Source organism: Abramis brama, assembly GCF_963993115.1.
Source record: "Abramis brama genome assembly, chromosome: 22".
In the NCBI taxonomy this organism is placed as follows: domain Eukaryota; kingdom Metazoa; phylum Chordata; class Actinopteri; order Cypriniformes; family Leuciscidae; genus Abramis; species Abramis brama.
Genome location: NC_139984.1, coordinates 18,602,380 through 18,629,003, shown reverse-complemented (window position 1 = coordinate 18,629,003; position 26,624 = coordinate 18,602,380). Strand labels below are relative to the sequence as shown.

General features: G+C 37.2%; 1 protein-coding gene across 3 annotated transcripts; it reads right to left on the bottom strand.

The window, feature by feature from the left end:
• Positions 1 to 602: 602 nt before the first annotated feature.
• klhl17 (kelch-like family member 17) lies at positions 603 to 26,624 on the bottom strand. Of its 3 annotated transcripts, none has more exons than XM_084099177.1 (12): positions 26,441 to 26,624; positions 20,507 to 20,768; positions 13,731 to 13,852; positions 12,968 to 13,189; positions 7,655 to 7,771; positions 7,251 to 7,464; positions 7,027 to 7,171; positions 6,006 to 6,173; positions 5,307 to 5,395; positions 4,124 to 4,197; positions 3,835 to 4,016; positions 603 to 2,969 (listed from the first exon to the last, which is right to left on the bottom strand). In XM_084099177.1, the coding sequence occupies exons 2-12, from the start codon at positions 20,718 to 20,720 to the stop codon at positions 2,741 to 2,743; spliced, it is 1,776 nt and encodes a 591-aa protein (XP_083955303.1). In that variant the 5' UTR covers positions 20,721 to 20,768; positions 26,441 to 26,624; the 3' UTR covers positions 603 to 2,740. The 3 variants fall into 3 exon arrangements, with proteins under 3 accessions (XP_083955303.1, XP_083955304.1, XP_083955302.1); XM_084099178.1 differs by lacking the exon at positions 26,441 to 26,624 and adding an exon at positions 25,273 to 25,420 and having other exon boundaries at positions 624 to 2,969; XM_084099176.1 differs by lacking the exon at positions 26,441 to 26,624 and adding an exon at positions 23,383 to 23,493 and having other exon boundaries at positions 624 to 2,969.

Genomic DNA, 26,624 nt, shown 5'->3' with positions numbered 1-26,624 from the left:
GACCAGAGGCAATGAGCAACATAAAGCATCATTAAACTAGTCCATACAACTGAAATGCACTGTTTTCTGAAGCCATTTGTGAGAACAAACTGAGGTTTCAGATCAAATCTCGCTTGACAGCTTTGGTCACCATTCACTTTCATTGTACTTGCGGTTTGGACATTCTGCTGTGAATCCGTCTGTGTTCTTCTGAAGAAAACTCTTTTGTGCCATTACTTGGAAGTATTTTAACATGTATTTCGCACAAATACTAAATTATAAACCCAGTAACAGTTTTGTCCTCATATTAAAAGGATAAGTTCGCCCAAAAATGAAGACTGTCATCATTAACTCAATCTCATGTTGTTCCAAACTGTATGACTTTTTTTATCCGTGGAACATGAAAGATGGTTTTTGAGAGTTTCTTTATTTTATTGTCCATACAGTGGAAGTCAACGGGCACAACTGTTTGGTTACCAACATTCTTCAAATATTTTTCATGTTCTGGAGAAGAAAGCACGTCATACAGGTTTGAAACAGGTTGTGAGTAAAAGACAGATTTTTGGGTGAACATCCCTTTAAAGTGTCAATCTATTTGTTCAACTGAGATTAAACTCTCTTTCCACATGAAAACAGTTTTATATCATTTACAGTAGTGTTTTAATTTTATACAGCAGTATATTGCTCCATTTTACATTAGTGCAAAAAATTCATGTTTGTTCTTGAATATAGCAAAACATAACCGGCACAATATAACACATTCAACAACATTACAATAAAAAAAAAGACAAAAGAAAAGACAGCCAGTTACGTTGACATTGCACAAAGTTTCAGGATATTTGGTTATATACATACTGTAATTCCTTTCTGTGGGCTCGTGGTCCTGTGGTGTAATGTATTGTCAAAGTGCAGGATGCTTCACCTCTACAGAAATGCACTCTAATCTCCCTGGACACAAATATATACTGACCTTAAACATGTTTCTCAGAAGTCCTTAAAAAAGGAAATAAAATCCTAACTTCTCAGAAGTTTTGAAATCATATAATCCTACGCTACATTTTAAAACCTACATAAAATGGCAGAGAGCAGAATTTACTTAAAGAATAGTTCACACAAAAATGTTAATCATTTACTCACCCTTATGTCGTTCCAAACCGTATGCATTTCTTTCTTCTGTGGAACATAAAAGAAAATATTTAGCAGAATGTCCAAGCTGCTCTTTTTCCATACGACTTGTCCCTTGTTCACATTTACTTTCATTGTACAGACAAAACAAAACAAAAAACAGCTTAGACATACTTCTAAATATCTCCTTTTTTGTGTGTTATACGTAGCACAGGTTTGGAACAACATTTTGGTGAATACATTTTCAATTTTGGGGAAACTATGCCTTGTTTTGGGGTGATCTGTGCTCTCATCAGATAAACTAATCACAAAACCCACTGTTCACTCATCTGCCCATCTGAGGTAAGATGCATTGGTAGTGGCTGTTACCAATGACATCACAGCACAACACATACATACTGTGTAGATCCGATCAAGCAAAATTTAGAAAATGCAGTATACAATGACATGGTTCAATGTTGTCAACTAAAGACTTATGACAAAAATATGAATAAATGTGACATACAACATATAGGAGCTTAAAATAGCCGAGTTACTCACATTGAAGGGTTTTATATTGAAGTGTCAGTATTACCGATTACCCGTTAGTTAATCAGAATTAGTTCTGAGCACCGATCACCCTTTCGAAAAACACGAGAAAGTGCAGCTTTAATGTCACAGCTAGTTTTTAGGTATGGCTATAGTCTTTATTAGAAAGACATTTCTCCTGGTTTGTGATATAGACGTGTCATATTAGAAGAGTTTGTACTCATGTAGAGCTCAAACTCTCAAAAGCTTGTATTGCATGACTGTAGAAACCAAACCGAACATGTCCGCTGGATAAAACACGAAATAACTGTTCTCCATAACACTCACATTTCATACCAAACACCAGTGCTTCTCTGATATGCAATAAGTACGTTAAAACTATATCTCCCCTCTTTAAGTCAAAGGTGGTCCTTCAAACATCTCTGAAATAGTGTCATATGTTTATATTACATTTGATAAATAAATGGGAAAATACATAAAACATATATTATGTTATCAACATGATCTGAGCAGACTGAATGTAGTGAAGAGTCCAGCCCCCGCTTTGTGAGAATGTTCTTCTTGTAAATGTCCATGCGCATCTGTGGTGAGACAGGGCAGCATTGCACATTACTACCACCTAGTGTGGCACAGCAGCACTACATTATTGTGTTCTGCCAAGGAAATATTTTCTGTAAACTTTTTACAGAACTTTTTCTGTAAACATGCGTGGCAGAACCTGTCAAGAGCTACATTCCTAAAGTTGTTCATACTTTTTTTTTTTCTGTTTAATATATTATTTCTTAATATTTCAAAAAAGAATCGTAAACATAAATTAAATATACATTTAGATATACATCATACACAAAGTCACCGCAAAATGGCAGAGCAACATTATTTTGCACTTTCAAGCACTGGGGTTTATAGGGTGAGAGTTGTGAGAGTGTGGGATTTTTCTTTTCATCCTTTTTTACCCTTGTGATCTGTTGGAATGCTGCAGTATTCCTCCAGGCAGAGGGAGGCCGCTGTTGCCCACGAAACACTCCTCGTCCGGTGCTCAAACCGAGCAGTTGCGCTTCTTTGCCACGCAGGGCAGGCCGCTGGAGCTAAGCCGGGTTTTTACCCTTTGTCAAAGACTTGTGGAGGAGACGGAAAGAGTGGGAGAGGACGGAGGAGGAAAGTTGAGGAGCTCCAGGACAGCGACTCCAACGCTGCTACGGCGCGTGAACATGCAGGACGCCGCCACCCACTTGTTGCTACGAGGGTTGTATTTTTCTATGGAATTGAGACTAGAGCTGCCATCATTGCCTCCAACCGCGTATAACCAGCCATCCATGGCGACCAGGTCATGGGTGCTCCTTAAGACCAAGAGAAGAAAATGTCCATTAGGAACTTGAAAAATAAAAACTTTTTTGTAATTCCAAACCTGTATGACTTTCTTCTGTAAAACACAAAAGAAAATATTTTGAATAATGTTTTAGCTGTTTTGTGGATACAATAGCTATGTTTCCATCCACTTATTTGTATGCGCATATTGGGAAAACACTGGATGGAAAAGCAAAGATGTGCATGAATTCTAAAAAAACTCATGCGCTCAATTGAGGCGGATAATCGTTTTTATCCGATAAGAAAACATGCGCATAAACTACGCATAAACACATTTACCGAATAAATCCCTCGATGCACAACAAAAACCTCACGTGACTTTGCCTGTGGATGTGATTGGACAACTGGACTAACCAGCAGACCAATTTCATTGCACAGCATCTCAAATGTTGGATTGATCATTTTGAAATGCCTGAGCCAAAGTCTGTCATCAGAATGGTTTGGTTTAATTCCCTCCCAGAAGCATCTCACATGATTGTGTTCCCAAACACCAGGCATTTATGATTTACGATTTTGTTCTCTTGAACACATGGGATGGAAACGGTGCTTTATTTACAAATGTTTAATGCAATGTTTCATTCCCATTTTGCGCATGTTAAATTCGCCATTTTGGATGGAAACATAGCTAATGAAAGTCAATGGGGTCCAAAACAAGCCAAATGGACCCCAATGACTTTCATTGCAAAAAAACACTTTCCAAAATAATTTATTTTGTGATCTGCAGAGGAGAGAGATGCATATAGGCTTGGAATAACATGACGGTGAGTAAATTATGGCAGAATAAATTTTTTTGGGTGAACTATCCCTTTAACAAATGCTTTAATGCCACTTTCGAACCTGCGTATGTTCATGGGGGCCACTCCCTCCCAGGTGTTGGTTTTTGGATTGTACCGTTCCACTGAATTTAGGCAGCTGGTACCGTCATTGCCCCCTGCAACATAAAGCATGCCCTCCAGTACAGCTACCCCTGCACTGCTCCTCCTGCTCAGCATGTTGGCAATGGCAGTCCAGACATTACTCTGAAAAATATAATACCGTCTTTAGTCATTTATTTATCCATGGAGAGAAAACATAAAACACACCCTGGAGACATTTTCAACATATCAGAGAGAAATGTGTCACATACCTGAGGGTCGTATTTTTCAACTGTGGCTAAGTGTGAGGAGCTGTCGTACCCACCGACAGCGTACAAACTGCCATCTAACAGAAGAAATATGTGAAACAGGTTCATGTTTGCATTTAGAGCAAACACAGAGGACATTAACCATTTCAACAGGCAAAGATATAGGTAAAGCTTGCAGCAGTACTGTCAATCCTACTAGCACTTTGGCAGGTTGAATTTTATATAAAATATATACATTTTTCAATTGTAGTCTTTTAAAAAAGGCATCTGAAATAATAAACTAAGTGCAATGTAGTCAGGGTTCCCACACCTTGGTTAACTTCAAATTCAAGGACCTTTCAAGGACTTTCCAGGCCCTAATATATAAACAGCCTAATATACTAATATAGCCTAATATATACAAATTATGAGATAATATTAAAAATATCTATACGGCAGTTTTTCCCCATGGTATCAATGTCAAAATTGTGGCCAATGAAACTGCTGAGTGGCCGTTAACTTTGGAAAACCACTAGCCACAGTGGCTGGTGAGCAAAAAAGTTAATAGCCGCTTTCCGACCAAGTGGTTACAGGAACTTAGTTATAGGAACTGTCCACTTCTAAACAGTTCTATGAACTACTCTCCCCCAAACTCGGTTTTGCTGTTTGCATTCGCACTGGCCAAGTGGCCATAGGAACTGGTAGGAGGGGTAAGGGAGTGACGCAAGCACAGCAACTTTTATTTTGACGGAGCGACGGACCTTTATTTTGACGGCGCCGAGAACGCCAGAGCAAACAATGCTCGCATTCTCTGTGTTCATTAGTTAGCGATCTGTCTAACATTACTGTTTAACATGTTATTAGATAGAGTTGTTATAGAAAGTACACAGTATATGGAAAAAAAAAGTTATTAGCCTATGCCGTGTGGTTGATGTCCAGTGTTGCTAGCTGAGCAGAAATACATAATCATGTTTGACTTGGTCCCCTCAAGGTTGCGTTGGATTTTCTCTTCAGCATAAAGGTTTAGAGGCCCATCTATATCACTGTTCCTCCAAATGGAGTTCCTAGAACTAAAGTCGTTCCTAGTCGGCGTGTTCGCACCGCAGGAACATACGGGTACTTTAGCCAATAGTTCTAGGAACTGTGAAAAGGTTCCTCCGGTCGGAAAGCGGCTAATGTTAAGCCCTGAACATTATATATTTTTTACCTAATGTGGCCACTCTAACATATCTCCTTCTGGTGCTCATGGCAGCAATGGAGGTCCAGGTACTGGTCAGAGGGTCATACCTCTCCGCACTGAAGATCAAAGAGAGAGAGAGAAATGTCATATTATTTGACAATTACGTAATAATAATAATAAAAAGAGACATTTTCCCTGCATATCGTCATCTTATTTCCAATCAAAATATTATTAATACAGTTATATTAAAAAAATAATAATAATTATATTACTTTTTAAAAATATTATAGATAATTTCACATCCATTTCTAGAGCTTTGAAGGAAATGAATAGTGGAATAAAGTCGTTATTTTTGTTTGTTTTTGCGCACAAAAAGTATTTTCGTCGCTTGATATACTTAAGATTGAGCCACTGTAGTCACTTGGACTATATTAACGATCTCTTTAATAACTTTTCTGGGCCAGCAAGTTTCGGTCACCTAGCAGCCTATGGAGAAGTGATCCAGCACTCAGATTTCATCAAAAATATCTTAATTTGTGTTCCGAAGATGAACGAAGGTCTTACGCGGTTGGAACAACATGAGGGTGAGTAATTACTGACAGAATTTTCATTTTTGGGTGAACTAACCCTTTAACTGATCTTAGATTAACAATCAATGCTGTTTTATATGTTTCTTTATTATCATTATTTTTAGGATTTTCACATTTATTTGACTGAATAGCATACCTGTTGAGACAGGAAGCACCATCATATCCTCCTGCTGCATACAACAACCCATGCAGGACCGCCACACCTAAACAGCTCCTCCTTGTTCCCATGGACACTTCAGGTTGCCACACATTTGTTACTGGATCATACGACTCTACAGTAGCCAAATCAGAGGTGCCATCATACCTGTTTTTGGAAAAGACAGAGAGGAACAATAGATCTTTCATGCGTCTTTGTATAAATTGCAGCTTTATCATGCAAGTAAAGACAAGACCGTCATCATTCACAGAATTTCATTAGTCAACAAGTGACACATTTCCTAACTAACATTAAGTAACTTCTTGATTGCCTCAGCAGAGAAATCTGAAGGAAATAACATAGCTTTCTGCACATTCTGTTCCCTTTGTAATGTAATAAATCAAATATGTGCTATTTTTCATTATTTTCATATGTATGTACATTTATGTGTGTTTGGTTGTAGTCATATCTTGCTGTTTTTTCAGCGTCTCGCATCATGCCGCATTTTTAATATGCTGCATCGAGTTAAAGACTTACAACCTGTCATGATGTATTTGAGTTTATTGGCCAGTTAAAAAAAAAAAAGTTTCTATGGAAAGCAATTTTCGCCACATAAGAAAAAAAAATTGCTTTGGTAAATCATCATTATGACAAAATATTTTTTTTTCATACAAGGTTATATGAGATAAACGTTGAAAATTATGACAAAATGTCAGTTATGACAAAGATAAAAAGTAACTATGAAAAGTCAAAATTACAAGATATAATTATATAAAATAAAAATTATGACATAAAATTCAAAATTGAGATAAAATGTCAATGCGCTTCCCTAGGTTTCCAATTATTCCAGGGGTTTAAAATTATTCAATTTTTATTCTAAAGCAGCTCACACTGATGCCAAATAACTTTGAATTTTCAAAAGGTACACAAAACACAAGGGTCTCTGTCACTTAAGACTGGTGTTATAAAAGGAAAATGCAGTTGATTCTCAGAAAAAGATGAGGCTTTAGGGTCTGCGTACCCGCCCACAGCATAGAGCTTGTTTCCGATAGCAGCCACTCCGACTCGTGCCCGCCGTGTTGACATAGACGCAACCATGTGCCAGCGGTCAGTCCTGGTGTCATAGGCCTCACAGTCTCCATGAATAGCAAAAAGACTGCCCCCGCCTGAAAGACACGCATTTAAATCAATCCAACAACATACAGACATTTGCGCATGTGTGTTTTTACATGCTCGTTTACAGACCTACGGCGAAGAGGACCGGACTGGCTCCCTCGCATCGACGTGGTCGGGTGCGGCTGTTACTGAGCACGCCCCTTTGCTCGGGCATCAGGTGATACTTCAGTGCCTCGATCAGCAGGTCTTTGCACTCAGAGTGGTGACGCACCAGCAGCTCTGTATCCACATTACTCATGAGGAAGTCTCGTGTCAGCAGGGGCAGACGCACACACTTCATCAGCTGAACAGAGAAATGGACGGAGTGAGAGGTAAGACGTGTGTGTGTGTGTAAAAAGGATCAGAGAGTACAAAGAAAGGGAATAGAGAAACAAGTATCGAGTTGCAGAGACATAATCCTTTATTAAGCACTAATCCTGCGATTTACTGTGATGTTGCTAAAAGCGCAGTTTGACAGGAGGAATCACACCCACCCGGGGCACATGTTGCCTCCGCCCATCAATGTCATGCTTGACCCAGCTCAGCACAGCCCTGTACACCTCCTCCTCTGATGGGACATTCAGGTTATCACTGGAGATCAGATCCAGCACCTGCAGAAATCACAAGAAAGGGTTCATAACTGATCCTAAAACTAAAGGATTATGGTTCCAGTCAGACTAAAGTCTTTAATTAACATTTTGAAAGACAAATTTGTGTTTTAGAGTGAATGAAGCACATTTAAATGCACTTGTTGAGAGACTGACACAACAAAATTATGTAATATATTGAACGGGACAGCTCAGTTTGACACATTATAATAATGTAAAAACAAAATCTGTTTCAAAAAGTTTGTTTGAAAGTCAATATTACATTAATTAAAAGATTTTTTCAAATGTTTTTATTATGTTATATATTACTTCCGTTTTCAGTGTTACATGATCCTTCAAAAATCATTCTAATATGCTGATTTGGAGCTCAAAATTTAACATTTCCTAAATTATTAATGTAGAAAACAATTGTGCCATTTAATATTTTTGTGGTAACCAAGGCATTTAAAAATAAAAAAAAAGTATTCTTTGATGAATCCTTGCTGAATAAAAGTTTTATTTTCTTTAAAAGAAATCTTACTGACCCCAAACTTTTGAATGGTAATATGAAAATAAAATTTGCATTTAATAATATAATTGAATTTTACTTGATAATAATATACATTCCAATTATGTTCCAAAGTTCTTCACATTATTAGTTGTGTTTTGGCTAATTGTTTGGTGACCCAAAATAGTATACTAATCCATTTAACACACCTTACCTTGTTTAAATCAATTCTGCAGGTTTTTTTTTTTTTCAAATCGGCATTACAAAAATTTAAAAAAGCATAGTTATAATTGACTTTCAAAACATTGCTTTGTTTGCCAACTTCATGTTAACATGTCAACTTCTGGGTCAACCAATAGTGCTGAGTGAGTTTCAGATTGAACAATGGCAGAAGGGGAGGTAGGGGTGGAAGAAGTGATAAGTGTTTGGGAAACCATACCATTATTTTGCAATTTAATTTGCTGCTGTTAGTGATGAAGAAATTGCAAAAATTACTTTATAATTATTATTATTATTATTTTTGTAATATGAATTTAAGAGACTTCAGCCAATGCCCGAGACCAGCTCATGGACATGGACAGAGGTTTTAAGGATTGCAACCCAAATCACCAGCATCACAGCAGCTCGGGACAAATGTAATACCATCACCATCATCTATTCTACACACTCAGAAGCACTACAACAGCCTTTGCAGAATTCCTGTCACAGATTGTTTGTTTATTTGGGGCAAAGGGCACAGTTAACATGACTACAAGCATTTCCTAGGTCTTGTGGGTTAAATATGGGGCCAGTGGAAGCCTCTAGCCTGCAACAGCTGTTAAGAGTGAGAGAGAATCACAGACAGAGAGGGAACAGCAGTCTATGCCATCAGCAAGCCCTAATGGTCCTCTGTAATCAGTGTCTGAACAGCAGGGGGATTTCATGGAATCAGGTAACTTTTCAAAAACACAGGGAAACTAATACTACCAGCAGCATTCCGATTATTCAAAAGAATGCTCTTCTACGAAGAGAGCGGATTAGAGCTGATGAAATTAGTGTTGTATGAGAGCAGGGGCTGCTTTCTGCTGATTAGCTGTCTCAGCTTCTCATTGACGTGCAGTTGTCACCACATATTCGAGCAGGATGATTGACAGTGTATTGAAGTGCTGATGCAGAGAGCACTTATATCAGTGTCACTGCGGCGTAATGCATGCTGACATTTTTGCTTTGGTGAGTCGAAGAAGAGTTCAAAGTTTGGCTGATAAGCACGGTCCAGTTAGCTGTAACTATATCATCTGGGGCCAAAAAAAAAAAACAGCTCTCAATTCACGATTCAACGTTCCTGTGTATTCTGACTGAATACATTTTCCCAAGCAATATATAAAATGCAAATATTGCAATTATATTTTGGGGGATATATAATAATGTATAAAATATATATTAAGTACACTACACTACCATTCAAACGTTTCGGGTTGGTAGGATTTATTTTGATTTTTTTTTAAGAAGTCTCTTATGCTTGCCAATACAGTAAAAACAGTAATATTACGAAATATTATTACAATTTAAAACAAGTTTTCTATTTTAGCATATTTTAAAATGTTATGCATTCCTGTGATGGCAAAGTAGAATTTTCAGCAGCCATTACTCCTGTCTTCAGTGTCACATGTTTCAACAGAAATCATTTAATATGCTGATTGATGCAAGACAATTTTCTTATTATTATTGTTTCATAACAGCTGTGCTGCTTACTAAATACGTTTTTTCATTCTTTGATGAATGGAACGTTCAAAAGAACAGCATTTATTTGAAACAGAAATATTTTCTAACGTTATAAATATCCTTTTTTTGTCACTTTTGATCAATTTAATGCATCTTTGTTGAATAAAATAAATTTAATTTCTTTTAAGTGTCTTTTTCAAAACCTTTCATGCAGTGTGTAATATAGCTGTTTGTTACTGTAAAAGGTCAGCAAAGTTTTGAAGAACAAAGTGCAAGACAAATAAAATGATTGTCTCCTAAAATAAAGAACTGATTCAAAACTGCCGAAACGAGTCGTCAGCAATTTCAGTCTCACTTCTTGTTACATAATGCATAATGCCAGCCTATGGCCTAAATTGTCTGTCTGCAAACAATGTCTACTTTGACCCAAGTCTACTTTCTTCCAGCTGAGGCCTGGAAGAGTTTGGTTTGTGTTGTCAAAAGGATGAGAACTCACGCTGGCATTTATATGGAAAAACCGACGCCATCGTTCCTGTTCGTATCACTGTGTATGAGGTGCTGAGGAAGCCTCCGGAGCCGAAATTCAGATATGGTTATGGGTGTTTTGTTTCCGACATGCACTGTAAGCGATAGACCAATCACAATAGACTGGGCCATCTGACCAATCAGTGCAGAGTAAGCTTTCGGAAAAGAGGGGTTTAGAGAGACTGAGTCTTCAAACGAAACGTTTTCAGACTCTTTGAGAAATTGGGTTATGGGCAATGTATATTATGAGAAAATGTAAGTGTTTTTTGACATTGGATTCAAACCTATTGTGGGGCACTTTAGTAGTATATTATATTTGTTATATATAAAGTATATACTGTATATATATAAACATTCAAAAAATATATATTTTTAGAGGGATTTTAAAAACATAAATTGACATATGTCTCCCTTCTTGCTTCCTTCGACACAGTTTAAGATAGTAGCTAGTCGCATGGCTTTTACAGCTCAGGGGTCTCATTTATAAAGCGTGCGTACGCACAAAACGGGGCTGGAAACGTACGTACGCCAGTTCCCACGCAAAGGTTGTGATCTATAAAAAACAAACTTGACGGGAGAATGTGCGCACCTTTAAGCAAACTTTGAGCCGTGCGTACGCACATTCTGGAGACAAAGGGAATTGGCGACACAGATGGTGAGCTGGAGTTAAGTGTCTTTTTGGTCACTTTTAGACAGAAAATCTAAAGAAAATTAAACATATACAGAAAGATAATACAAATATAATTTCACTCACCAAGCCTGTCACTTGAAGCAAATATCCATCCCTTCTTAAATGTCCGCGCCAGCGAGCGTGTTGGGCCGTTTAGTGAAACTGACGCAAATAACAGTTTAAATAAATAAAATAATGATTTAAACTATGTTTTACTTCTGATATAAACATTTAGATTAAATATGCCATTCAAATTAATGGAGTTAAACACTTAAACATGAAATCATTACTGAGAAGTTACAACATTTTTTATATTCAAATTCAATCAATATAGAAATATTTGTTGTTCCTCTGGCATGCTGTGTTTTAATGTTTTAACCACAGAGATAATTGCTTATCATGATAATACAAGATTGTCTGAGAAAATAGTTTCGTGCAAATAATGCCCAAGGCATATCTGTTTCCATTAAAAATATAAATCAATTAAAAATACAATTTGGCCAGTGGAAAAGATTGAGAAAAACTTTCTCTGAAATGTATTTTACACTATTTGATTTATGTATTCAAAAACAAGGCAAGGATAGGCAACTACTTGATTTTTATTAATGTAATGTGTCTTGTACCGATAAACGTTATCACGTGGATGAATAATCATATGCAAATGATATGCAGATGAGGATCTGCATAGTAAAAATAGGCGTTGTAAGCTCCATATATGGTTATTTCGGGGTGGAGACGCATGTGCGCACAATCTTCCACTGACTGGGATTTATAAAGTGAATTCTGCGCAGGTTCTGGCGTACGAACGGTTTTATAAATCTGAATATTTTTTTGCGTACGCCATTTTTGGCTTTCGGGCGCACGTACACTTTTAGTAAGGTTCCTACGCACAGTTTTATAAATGAGGCCCCTGGTGATTCAAAACTTCAGTTCCCATAATACCCATGAGCAAAGATGTCAGAATTTGAACCACACACTTCTGAGAAACTCTGCACCAGCTGAACAACTGCCATTGAGTTTAATGGGAATGCTAATGGACATCTTTCTCTCTAGACCTTGGGAAAATTTTTCTTTGAGTAGGATGAGGGGGCGTATTAAAAGCCAGGATGTGACCAGCATTCTTGCAGCGAAGGTCGAAATAGACCAGTTCATTTTTTTTTTCCTCAGACTAAGTCAAAAGAATCAAGACTTCCCAGACGACAGAGAGGAGGAGAGGCCGGATCAAGTGAAGAGATTGTGTTTTTAAAAAAAGCTCAAGGCCAATGTGACAGGAAGTGGTGTCAGTGACAAATATATATAATTAGACATCCGTGGCAAAAAACATTTTTCCCTCAAGGATTGTTATGGCTCAACTCCCCAGCACTCCCCATGCATCATTTAACGGGTACACTTTACACCCTTATTTTTACATCCTGAATAAATCTATTCTTAAAACCCCTCTTGCATCAGAGTTTCTTACAGTTTGAATTTTTTATGACCCCGGGCGATTCAATCTGTTCCTCACACAAAGCTATCATGTGTACTTTTATGGTGTCATTTTGGTGCTTAACAACCCCAATTCTCATTCACATTTATGTTTTACCTAAAAAAAAAAATTGTTTCACAGAAGAAAGTAGAGAGAAATGTTGCTGTGGCAACTAACTGAAATAAATACGTTTAAGTACTAAAGCACTAAACTTCTACAAATAAAATAAATTATTATTAATGACAAAATACTAAAATAACGCTGAAAATGATGAAGAATTTTTGGGTGAACTTTATCCTTTAACTACCAGACTAGTATTCTACTACATTAACTACAAAGCAGATCGCTCACCTGTTTGAGAGGTAGCAGCATAAACTCCTCAGTCTTCGAGACCTCCACGAAGTGCTGCAGGACGTACTTATGGGCTGACTTGAGAAGGTCGCTGCAGGAGTGAGTGTCTGCAAAGCCACGGATGCCCAGGCAGTTTGAGGGGTCCAGCTGGCTGAGGAGGAATTTACAGCAGGCATCTCTCACTCCGTTGAGCTGCAGGAGACTAGCTGCCGGCAACAAGGTCTGCTCGAGTAAAGCAGTAGAAGTAAGAATTAAGAAGCAGTCATTTTCAGACATGAATCTTTAACATCATCTTAAGGTGCGGTCACATTTACTGGATTTTCCTGTAAAAAATTTTTTTTTTTTTGCCCATTTCAACAGCAATGATGAGGCCAAAAAAGTCTCACTCATGTTCAAATCTGTTACAATAACCAAGAGAAAGCTGCTTGGTTTGAAAGTGACTTCTGTGTGAGCCTACACTATTGTCAATAGACAATGGACCTTTTGTGCATGCAAAGTTTTGCTGGAAATGCACTGAAGTGACTCCACCTTTAGTCTAATCATGAGCCAAATTCTTGTAAATTAGCTGCCACATATGCATTTGTTCTTTTGAAACAGCACAAGTAGAAGGCCTGCATTTGCAAAGATGCAAATTGTAAGTTTGCACAAACCATCTGAACACACCACCTTGTTAAGCACCTCACAGAGCTAACTAGATTACATCCTGGTAATTGTAACCATGAAAATACAGTATGCTCTTCAAAAGACACTGAAGTCGACGTACCTGCACATTTCCTTCTCCTACTACGATTTCTGCAGTGTAGGCGTACTGCACCAGCTGCTCCAGAGCCTGAGGGTCAATGTCATGCAGGGTCACGTGGGTCTGACGGCTCTCTGACATCTCATCTGCACAGTCACAACACACACAGCTGTGCAATAGAGGCTTTTGAAGAACACTGGTAGATTTAGGCCGTTTCCCAGGGGTTTGACGATACTGATGTCCCGTTCACACATACAGCGAGCTCTGGTGGTTGTACTGTTTGTCGAAGTGGATGTTCCCATTAGAACGTTATTGGTGCTGCTCAAAAATGGGATGATCATCTGCTCCGAGTTCACAGAGTATCTGTGCTGTTGGATGCTAGCAGATGTTCCTACATGACTGCTATATTTAACTGTATCAGACAGACTGTATCTCACTGTCTGTACTATATTTGCATGAAATCTAAATAAAGTTTGCAAACTCTGTTTGATTTTGTTGCAGCATCAACGTTCAGTGACATTCATGAAACCGGAAATCCCTTTATGAATGAACGACCCTTGAGACTAGTGTTGTTATTCTCAATTAAAACTATTAAAAATAGTTCTCATTAATTAAAATAAAGTTGAAATAAAATAAATATTAGTTAAAGGCACAATATGTAACTTTTTTGCTTTAAAAATAGCAAAAATCTCTATATCTATGTTATATATTTTTTTTAGTTGTGTACTTACATTATCCCGACTGTTTCCAACAACTTTCAAACCAGGAGAAATTTTAATTTAATTCGAAGACACGGGACGTTTCTTTATTTCCGTTTTGTCGCAGTCAATGGCGTCATATCCGCGTTGTCCCTGGTTTCCGCTCGTGCTGCCATGGTAACCAGAGCCCTCTGATAGTAACCAAGGCGACAGACGTGGACAACTGTAGTTCGCAATGTCTATCTGCACGCTGTTGTTGTTTCGTTCAAACATTATGGACCATGGCAAGCAGACTTTGGATAAAAAAGGAGAACTAAAACGAGAATCAATATCAGCGCGGTGTTTTCGAGATGCCGAGAGCTCCCATAGACAGTATATAAACGAGAGCTCCACGTCCGAGACTTCGACCGCTCCTACATGTACTTTATTAAACAGGTGAGCACATTTACATAAAACTAATCAATGTTATATAGTTCAACAATGATAAAATGTCAGAATATGATCTGTATGTTATTCTAATGTTGATCTAGTTTACTGCTAGTCTCATACAGACAGACTAACACATACATTTCAACACATTCAAATGCAGTTTAGTGTGATAGTGTAATGTTAGACCAAGTGAAACAGCGCTGCGTTACCTCACAAGTTTAATTTGTCTAATAAACTGACCTGTGAGTAGTAATTCTGCGTGTAGTTCGGTAGAATGAAATGTCCATATTCCTTTTATATCCGCGGGACTCGCGTCGCGTTTGGAGCTGATAGCTGTCTCTTAGCAATCCCGAACTGCTTCATATCACAGTCATGATAAAAGCATCGATGTATTCAGTCATCCATAAACATTATTAGATCGGTTGGCTTGACGTTGACGACAAGATCCATAATTCTTAGCAAATGTTGCGTCATCAAACTACGCCTTTGTTATTGTAAATAGGTTAGCGACCCCTAGTGGAGAAAAAATCCCATACTGTACGTTTAATTTTTTTTTTTTTTAGAAATGCTGCTTTGGCAACTAATTAAAATAAAACAAGTTTAATTTGAAGTACTAAAACTGAAATAAAAAATTAATTAAAGAAATATAAATATAAAAACAAATTATAAAATTGTAAAACCAAGAAAATTACCAAAAATAAAAATAAAAATATACAAAATAAAAGCAAACTCAAAATAATAATAAATACTATAATAGCATTTATACTAAATATAATAATAAAAACATATTTAAAAAAAAATATGAGACGTATGACAACACTGAACAGTTAAATTAACATTCCACACAAAAATGAACTGCTGGATCATTTAAATAAAATTTTCTATCTTTGTAGACAAATTTTAAACTGTTTGCATAATGTCATTTTATGAAAGGAAAGAGAAAATCTTCTTTTGTGTTTTTACATCTATATAATCGTATAATCGTAACCACATCATACTGTTAGCAGATATATAGGTCTGGTTTCACAGACAGGGCTTATATTAAGCCAGGATTAGGCCTTCGTTCAATTAGGACATTTAAGTAGCTTTTATAAACGTGCCTTAGAAAAAACATTAATTCTGTGCATCTTGAGACAAAACAATGGCACTGACATATTTTAAGATATGTCAGTGCAAGTTGCTTTTAGTTAAAACAGCTCAAACATGCATTTTAGTCTGGGACTAGCTTAAGCCTTGTCTGTGAAACCGGGGGTTCAAGAAAATATGAACAATAATTTTGTTAGAAATTAGAATTACATATAAGAGAAATGCAGCACACTCAGTGTTAGTACAAATTAGTCCAGACTCAAGAAGATTATTTGTTGTAAGTTAAGCAAGTTTTGATATGTATAATGGAGTGTAAATCAGTGCATTGTAAGTAGATCTAGTGTATGGTAAGTTCAGAATAGTCATGGCTCTGAAGAGCCCACATTGTCCTGACTCATACCATCACAATCTAGTCTGAGGTGAAGCGGGACTGTTGAGCAATAGGAAAAACCAGGCACCTGCTGATCTGAGACCAAGACAGGGAAGAGAATAAAGCATGGAAAAACATTAGGAGATGACAAAAAGCAGGAAGGAAGGAAGGAAGGAAAGGCTTGAAACAGAAGCTGAGATAATGTACATAGGAAATAAACTACACAATACACAATACATGTTCACCTTAAAGCCACACCGTGTAACTTTTCAACCTTCATAATCATGGGTGTCGGAACCATTGTATATGGGTGGGACAAGACCCACCCACTTTTTAAGACCAATGATATTGGACCCACTTACTTTTACCGTCTCTGATTTGGCGCATTTGTCTTTTCATAGTGCTGTCAGTCAAATCCAATTATTAGGGAATTCCCTAATAAATTAAACTCCGCTGAATCGCTACATTATATTTCTCAACGAGCCGCAACTGATGAAAGTAACCGCCCGTTGTACCTTTCCAGTCAAATATTGCGTTGCAAACAGCTTTAAATTGTCATTGCTGGCAGATGACCATGGTATTAGCGGGATAATCCACGGATAGCTGTGCATTTAATGCACGACTTGGAGGCAAAGAACCGCCCGACGTGAAGTGGAGTTTAGTTTACTTCCCAGGTGAAAAAGACGTACTGTTAAATGTATTAAAAATGCATTAAAGTATATTTGTATTGTACTACAAACATACTCAAGTAAATTTTTTATATATTTAATAGTACGTCTTTTTCACCTGGGTTGTTTTAATTAAAAGGCACCAGAATAGCCTACATGAAATGGTATTTACTCCAGTAAAAAAATTCTGGGGGAGGACCCACCCACTTTTTTTTTTCTTCCGACGCCCATGTTCATAATATATTTCCAAGACCCTTGTGATGGTACATCGACTTACAATAGGTTGAATGACACGTCTGCCATAGCCTGACGGGGTCTGTATCGCTTTTACTGGCACTATGTAACTTCGGGGTTCGGGTAGTAACCAGAGCACAAAAAGAACTACAAAATTCGACTGCTTTACGGCATACGTCACTTCCCCCACCACTTCCTCAAATTCGGACGTGAGCGTTTATATACTGTCTATGGACGTGAGATGCCAACCAGCGTTTGTTTTCGGCTTTCGTGCGTATGTTTTTGTCATGGGGGCTGTTGTGTTTAGACCTGACCACTTCATGCGTTTTCTCAGATCGGATAGCTATCCGATCGTGAAAAAACCAGGTGTAAATGCCCTCCGAAACGCATTCAAGACGCTCAAACCACTTCAGGAGGAGGTCTGAGACGCATTCCAGACGAAACTGAACAAGTGTAAATGCATCTGGTTGTTTAAACCACATATGTAAATTGTACTCCTCCCAAAAATGCTAAAAAATAAATAATAAAAAAACTGTGTGAGAGCGTGTTATAGGCTATATGTTATTGCCAGATATGACGACGCGCTGGAACACGCATCACCGCAGCTGAGAAGCTGAGCATCAGATCATCAAGCCAACGTGCAAACTATCGCAAATCAAAGTGAAAGTAAGTCGCAGATGCTTAACACACAATCATCATCATCATTAAAAGTAAAGAAACAAAATGATCTTACCAGGGCTGTTGCTGCTGCTCTCTCTTATTGCGGTCTTTGATTTTGAAATTTTAGCTGGTGATCAATAAAATGCAGCTCATATCTGTTGCTTTCGGTGACGTGCACTCCATTAAATCTGCATATAGCGCGAGAATTGAAGATCGGATTTAAATCCGTTTCGCAAAAACACATTTATGTGACCAGGTGTAAATAGAATCGTTTTGATAAATCTGATAGCTATCCGATCTGAGAAAACGCACGAAGTGGCCAGTAAAAAATAATCTCACCTAATGCTGTAAACATAGAGGGCCCAATCTGCTGGTATTATTAAAAATAACATTAAATTAAATATAATGCAGTTTTTGTTATAATAACAATTATTTAATGACATAAGTAAAAATATAATAAATATGTAATATAGTGCTCAGCAAAATCTCCTCTCTAGCTATTTTTTCTATTCAATTAACATGCTATGGTCGTTAAATGGCTTTCCTGAGGTAAATGTAACGTTATGTGACATAATTGTTCTCCTGCTGTTATATTGACCTCTTTCCGTGGTTGAAAAACACTAATTGGTCGATATTATGTATACTTTCGGTAAGTTGTACTGCATCTTTAAAAAAAAAAGTAACAGGTGATCGGTTCACGTGCACTTGAACTGAGGCGCTCAGCGATCTGTCACGTCACATTTACAAGCGCCAAACGTATTTTTGTCTGAATTTCGTAATAAAATTTACGGAATCTAAGAGCTGAGAATTAGTTTAATATTAAAAGTACCTCTTTGCTCCACAATTTTTCTGTGCGTGAGAAAATGGATGTGTGGCGTGAGAGCATGTGAAAAGTGTCAATTGCGTGAGTCTCACGCTCAATGGGGGGGGGGTATTTACGACAGTGCAAGTATTCCACAGCGAATCTAGGGGTCGCTGTTTGACAAAAACACAATTTCTCCACAGTGTCCCTTTAAAGACCATGTGAAGTCAAAATAGTTTTTTCACCTTTTAGTTCATGTGTTAGCTTTGGAACTATCTATATGATAGCGTACTCCTGATTTCACACAACAACAAAAAAACTTAAATATAGTAAATAATCGCAGATATTAAACTTGTAAAAATTAAAGTGGGCAGTGATGCCTGAATCACTTTGTATCATGAAAATACAGTTAGGCGCAAGATAATTTGAACACTATTATAATAGAATGTTGTAAATTCTTTGTGCTTTAGTAGTTGTCCGTGTTTCAGTGTTGTTGGTACAGGAAGAGTGCATCCACAACAGGAGTTACACATTCAGACAAGCACGGTCAAGTTCACGTGCAGATGTAAGTCGTAATATTAATTTTATTAGTAGCCTATATATCTGATTAGTCTCATATAGGATGCGTTTGGTTGAGTTGGTTGAGTTTATTAACCCACTAACAAAGCGCTTTAGTTTACCAGTGTTCATAAACTCTTCAGCATCAGTTCAAACGGCAATGCCCAACATTATTGTCTATGATTGGGTTATTTGAGACAAATTTGAGTTATTTCTTTTTCAGAAACATTGATGATGTTAATAATAATCCAGCAGTGTTATTTCTTCTAGTCATTTTTTTTTCAACAGTAGGCATATGTTCTAACTAAAATTGTTTCTTGACATAGCTTCGAAAACATGCAGGGATGTCTGGAATTACTTGACAGCAGGTGAAAATACAATTAGGAGGAAGCTGTGCAGTGCCATAACATTATAATGAGAACACTATAGAATGTTGTGAACTCTTTGTGCTTTAGTAGCCCATGTTTCAGCACACTGTTACGAGGAAGAGTGTATCCACAACGGGAGTAACACTTTCTGCCTAGCACGTAACTTAGTTCAAGTTCACTTGCATTTGCGTCTTTTTGTGCAGATATAAGTTGTAATGTTACAGCTATGTTGTGTATCTAGGATTTATGATTAATCTCATGTAGGATGTGTTATTTAAAACGGTCTAACACTCTTCAGCTTCACTCCATGCAGCTATTCCTTTTAGATGTTTCTTTTTTTCAAAAACATTGGTGCATTATTGATAATCTAGCAGTGTCATTTTTCTAGTTGTATTTTTATAGAAATATTTTCATGTGATATTTGTTTTATTTGTCAACATTTATTTTTGTAGCAGGTCTATAAAAGACCTATCAGTACTCGAAATGAAAAATGTACAAAAATACCCATCCCTAACATTACTAGGCAAAAAAAAGTTATCTTTGAGACTAGAGGTTTCGCAATATATCGGTATTGACGATAACCGTGATATTTAAAACAATTATATTGTTATCGTGTTAATTAGGGGTGTCGGAATATACCGGTATTGGCGATAACGGTATTATTTCAAATGAATAGGACACGTATGATAATATAGCACGTAAATAATCCAATGCCAGTATCTGGTTGACATACTTATACTTATGGATTATCGTATGTTTACTTCAAATATCTTTAGAGAGCAGTATTTTTTATATTTTTACCCCAAATAGGGCATTATGGAGTGCTAAAAAATAAAATAAAACATCTGATACCATGACAGCCCTATTTAAGACATATTGGCCAGAACCGTTTTCATTTCTAAAATAGCAATGTAGAATAAGACCTACTTGTAAACATGGCGTGGAAGTATGGACTGCAGGAGGCCAGCACCACCTTGTGTGCCTTGATCTCCTTGTTGGCCACATGAAGCACAATGTCACAGAGCAGGCCGCGCTGCCGCATGCGGTTCATGGACACGAAGGAGTCGTGGTAGTGGCGTTTGGAGTTGTGTGAGATGCTGTGTCCATCCCGGTTCAGCAGCTGCATACCCCCCTCCATCATGCCGGTGCTCTCCAAGGCCTGCTGGAGCCTGGGCCTCACTCTTGGACACTACAGGAAGAGAGAAACACACCATATGAAGTCAAAAATTGGGTTTTGTGGCTTTTAACAGATATATACTCTTCCTCTTCAGAAAAAAGTCCAAAAGTACTGACGACTCATCCTGCACTATAGATTTTTGTCCAATCAAATGCGGTCTAAAACGAGAATGTCCCTCCTCCTAATAAAGTGCAACAGTGCCGACCCACTTTTTCAATGGTCTTGGTTCTGGAAGTATTTTTTCCATTAATTTTTCTCATAAGAATTTTTTTTAAAGTCTTTGTTAAAGAGCAAAGACCAACCAACAAACATTTACTTTGAAGATAAAAGTATTTAAAAATCTGACAAAGGTACAAGAATGTACTTAACTTCAATGAGGGAAAGAACTACAATTTCATGAAGGATTGTAAATGATATACAAATGTGGTCAGAATTATTGGCACCCCTGGTAAATATGATCAAAGGTGGCTGTAAAAATAAATCTTCACTGTTTATCCCTTTGATCTTTCATTAAAAAAATTGCAAATATCTAACCTTTCATTGAAGTAAAAGAATTGAAAGTAGGAGGTAAATCATATTATGAAATAAATTGGCAACAATTATTGGAACCCCAAGAATTTTTTGAGTAAAATATATCTGAAGTATATTCCCATTCATATTTAAATTTTTAGCACACCAGGGTGACTAGGAACATGAAATTGTCTAGCTATGACTTCTTGTTTCACAGGAGTTTAAATATATATGAGGAAACACAAAGGCCAAATTCCCTTAATCATCCATCACAATGAGTAAAAACCAAATAATATAGTTCTTATGTGCAGCAAAAGATTGTTGAGCTTCACAAAATAGAAAGTGGCTGTAAGAAAATAGCTAAAGCATTAAAAATTCCCACTTCCACCATCAGGGCAATAATTCAAGAAGTTTCAAACCACTGAAGATGTTAAGAATCTGCCTGGAAGAGGACGTGTCTCTACATTGCTTTAATGCAAGGAGGAAAGTTTGAGTGGCCAAAGACTCTCCAAGGATCACATATGGAGAATTGCAGAGATTCGTTGAGTATTAGGGTCAGAATTCCTAAATAATACAAATAAAAACATCAAACAGCACCTACATCACCACATGTTGTTTGGGAGGGTTCCAAGAAAAGTCCTCCTTGCTCATCCAAAAACAAACTCTAGCATATTTTAGTTTTTAGTTTAGTTTATTTGCACAAATAAAAAATATATAGGCCTACAATAAAAACAAGAAAATACAATCCAAATACTGTGCTGGGAGAGGCAGAAAAAGCCTCCACCTATAAAAAACAATAAAAAAAACAGAAACTATGAGATTAAAGAAAGAGCTAAATTACAATAACAAATATATAAATGTATGACTGAATCAAGTTAATCACAACATAATAATAATATACAATCAAAAACAAATCCTATAGGGTACATAAAATACATAAACAAACAAAAAAGAAAACTAAATAATAAAATTATCCTTTATACATATTTTATAACATATTAAAGAAGAACATTTTCTTGCTAAATGGGATAAACCATTCCATAATTCAATACCCCTAAATCTTATCGAGTATTGACCTCTACAAGTGAGAAATTTAGGAAAATGAAAATCTGAAGATTGACGAGTTTTCAGACACGAGTATTTAGTTGTCAGACACGACTGGAACTTCAAAAGGGACCGGCTTCTATGGTCAGATCACATGAAACTAAAAAAATATATATTTTTGGCAGCATCCCCCCAAGATGGGTTTTGGTGCAAACAGGGATACAAAGTACCCCATGCCCGAGGTTAAATATACCGCTGGATGATCTTTAATGTTGTGGGCCTAATTTTTTGCTGGAGGTCCTGGACATCTTGTTCAGATACTATTATAGCAAATACTAACAGATAACAAATCAAACGATCCAAAACAAACATCAAAAACATCAAAAATGTGTCACTGAGCACAAAATGAAGCTTCTGCCACGGCCATCCCAGTCCCCTGACCTGAACCCTATAGAAGATGAGTGGGCTGAACTGAAGAGAAGCACCAACATGGATCTGGGAATCTGAAGGATCTGGAGAGATTCTGTATGGAGAAATGGTCTCTGATCTCTTGTCAGGTGTTCTCCAAACTCATCAGGCATTATAGAAGAAGACTCAGAGCAGTTATCTTGGCAAAATCAGGTTGCAAAAAGTTTTAATTAAAGGGTGCCAATAATTGTGGCCAACATGTTTTGGAGAAAAACTTTTATTTCATAATGTGATTTTTCCCCCCCACTTTCAATTATTTTACTTCAATGACAGATTTTTGCAAATTCTTTGAGATTGCAGATTTTGAATTGAATGCAGATTTATTTTTACAGCCATCTTTGATTATATTTACCAGGGGTGCCAATAATTCTGACCACAACTGTAATCAAAAAAACAAACAAAGAAAAAAAATCTATAAATATAAAACAATTATGGTATATAGACCATAGGCTATGATGAAGTTTATTTCCTATTTAAATAGGAAATAGGCTAAGTGAAGACAAGAAATAAAAAATGATCTCATGAGGGTCTTTAAGAACTCTCATTCAAGCTAATGCTAATTAATAACTAATGTCATGTTTAACGTTTAACATCTGTGCATTACCTCTAACAATCTTTGAGTTCTTTGTCAGGCTGTAAATCCATTTTAATTTGTGCCTTCTTGGTTCACATTTCCTTTCCATACAGCATAATGGTTGCTTCAGGGCATTTTGAACAACGAGTACAGAATCATAATGGGAGAAGCGAGCCAGACCGAAGCGCTCAAGCCTTAAATATCATGAAAATTATCACTTCACATTTCAAATTCCCACTCATTTTATAGCTTATAGCTACATATGGTTTGCTCCTCAATACTCAGTGGCCTTTTCTCACTGGCCTGAGGCCTCAAAAGCTATTTAAATTTGGTCTCTCGCATACATAAAGACTCACTCGCTGCATAAATAAACCGGCTGGTTGATTTTAATAATGAAACTGTGTTCCAGATGAAAGAACGAATGGTATGGAACGGTTGAACCAGGACACGTCGTGATGAGTTGGCCAGCCAGCTGCACACATTCAATTCTCCAAAAGCATCACTATAGAAACCACTGTGCTGTGCCCACGGTAACATGTGCTGGTATCTGTCATACACTTCACTTTGAGTGGGAAGATTGGATGGATCAGTGAGAGACAATTTAAAGGAGGATGATAAACAGCAATCCAGTTGACGGCACCTCTTCTATTAGATGTTGAGGTGTATAGTGTTTTAAATCAAATAAACTAAAGCCTTAAGCAATGGGATGTTTTGTTGCTTTCCTAACAATATGGCTCCAACTCTAAAGCATTACTCATGTTGCTCCAAATAACAGACGACAGGTGAAAGAGCATGAAAAGATTCATAGGCTCAGTATTACAGCCAGCAGTGGTGTGGCTGCCCACAAAATGGCTATGGGGTTTCAGATGTATAAATCCTTTAGTTATACAAAGCAAACGATGCGGTCTGAAACCTGAGGTCACTAACTGTTTAAAAATGCAGAATAGATGAAACTGTTGACAATAGTTATTTGTAGTACGGTAGGCACTCAGGATAGAGTTTCCGTAGATGCCTGCCTCTGTGTGGCCCCTCAGAACAAATTGAGAAACTCCAGCATTACTGCTTAATAAAGTTGTATTATGATGTTTTTTCAGGCAATGACTTCTTCACAAAAAACTTCATTAGTGCTGAACTCAGCTGTGTGTATTATTTCCAGAACTCCTTCAACTGAACACATCTCCCTTGTACTGGTTAAATACAAGGTATTGCCTTTAAGGTTTTGCTGCTTACCCATAAGGCACTCAATAATTTCACCCGTTCATATATGTCCGGTTTCTTCTCACATACACTCCTACTCTTAGTTCTTCTTCTGCACTCACTCTTGTTCTGTCTCATATCCGTATGACTTCCATGGGTTCGTTTTAAACAGGCTTTAATGTGATTGTATTTATGTACCCATCTTACTGTATGTTGTGTTTTTAGGCCATACTGAGAGCCTTTATATTTGATGCTGATATGTGTTTTTTGATGCTTGTAAGGTGTCCTTGCGTCTCATGAATGGTGCCTATTATTTACAATATATTATAGTAACTTACTTGCTCAAATAAAATTAAATAATAATCAAAAAAATAATATTAATCTGTTTAAAAGTTTCTGAAAGCTTCTTACGGTGTTGGGAACCAAAAATGTATTCATTTTTAGGATTGTACAGTAGTAGCAATAGCTGTAATACTGGTATTTAGCAGAAATGTGAGGACCGGATTATTCAGTAGGCTATATAAAAATATATTTTTTTCCTCTTGCATACTAGACAGGCTGATTCAGAGTTATACAGCTAAAGACAAACCCTACAAACATCCCCAGTATCATTAAATCTGACTCAGCACACCGTGTCCCATCCAGACAGAGCATCTCTCACCCCTCCTCCTCTGATCCATTCAAGTCATCCAGCAGAATAACACTGAGTATAACCAGCACTACCTGAACTGATGGATGACGCCTTTTCCTTTTGTTTCGTTTGTCTGCTTTATGAAGAATGTTTTGGATTGAATCCTAGAGTGCAGCGGCTGAGCATCATCACAGTCCATATGAAAAATGCATAAAGCCTCAGTTTGGGAGCTTGTGTGTTGTTGACGTAAATGAAAGCCGCATGAGTGCTGGTCGCTGACGTCACATTTTAAGGTCGCGCCGGATGTTTGCTTTACAATTGGTTTAGTTCTTAATCGAGGCCCCGATGATACTGCTTACATCAAAACAACATCAACAACAAGTAATCGTCGAGCAATTTGAAAACGCTCCATCTACACTGTTTAAAAGCTACATCACAATTCTCAAATCACACCTCCTTAACATCAGTTCGCTAGTGATGGAAAGTCAGACTCCTTCCCTCGAATCGGTTCCTTCGAACAGTTCGTTACAAAACATTTCAGCAATTATTTTACGTCATTAAATAATTACGTTCCCACGTGTTCCCTGTGTTTCCATCTCTAATGCTATTATCAGCTCAATCATCGGTTATTACGAATCCAATATGTCCGAAAGAGAGGATTCCCAGTGAAACGATACAGTAGGATTCAAATCATTCATTCATTGAAAATCGATTCATTGAAAAGATCCGACTCAAACGAACGATTCGTTCAAGAATTGGAAATAGAAAAGCTCATTGTAGATGTTTGGGAAATAATTTTCTGCTGGCCATGTACATACCATAACAACAAATGAAACCATACAACAGAGGAATATGTTGCCTTATTTAACAGTATTCGCTTGGTGGCTGATCTCATATTGCCTTTGTTCAGATGGGATTTTACAGTACAGGCAGTAACGTTAGCACTGACAGCTAAAAGACAAAAAACATCATTCAGCCCTCATAACATATTTCAAACGCTTTAAACGACAGCATCAGATACAAAGAAATGCTCAATGCACACACTTTAACCTGGATCAATTGACAAATGTCTGTCTGAACAAAGAGCACATCAATGCGATAAAGCTATTTCATAACACTGCAGCTCTGGGACGGTGAGGATGCGTTTGCACATCCTGTATTTTTGTATAAGCTAAAAAATGAAGTAAGAAGTAAATAAATGTTGCTTTCATTGTCAGATGAGTTGCAATTCTGTCTGGATGAGATCGAATCTAAGCTCACCTGCCGTCGTCTGTGTCTGATTGACAAGACTCGTTTCTTTCTGTGCAGCGCTCTCTCCAGTTTTGTCCGTGTGTTATGATTAATTTGGATGCATGTGGTGATTTATTTAGCCGTGCGTGGTGAGTTGACATGCTACATCACATGTCGCTTCAAAACAGACATCTGTCTCTCAGCTCTGATCTGC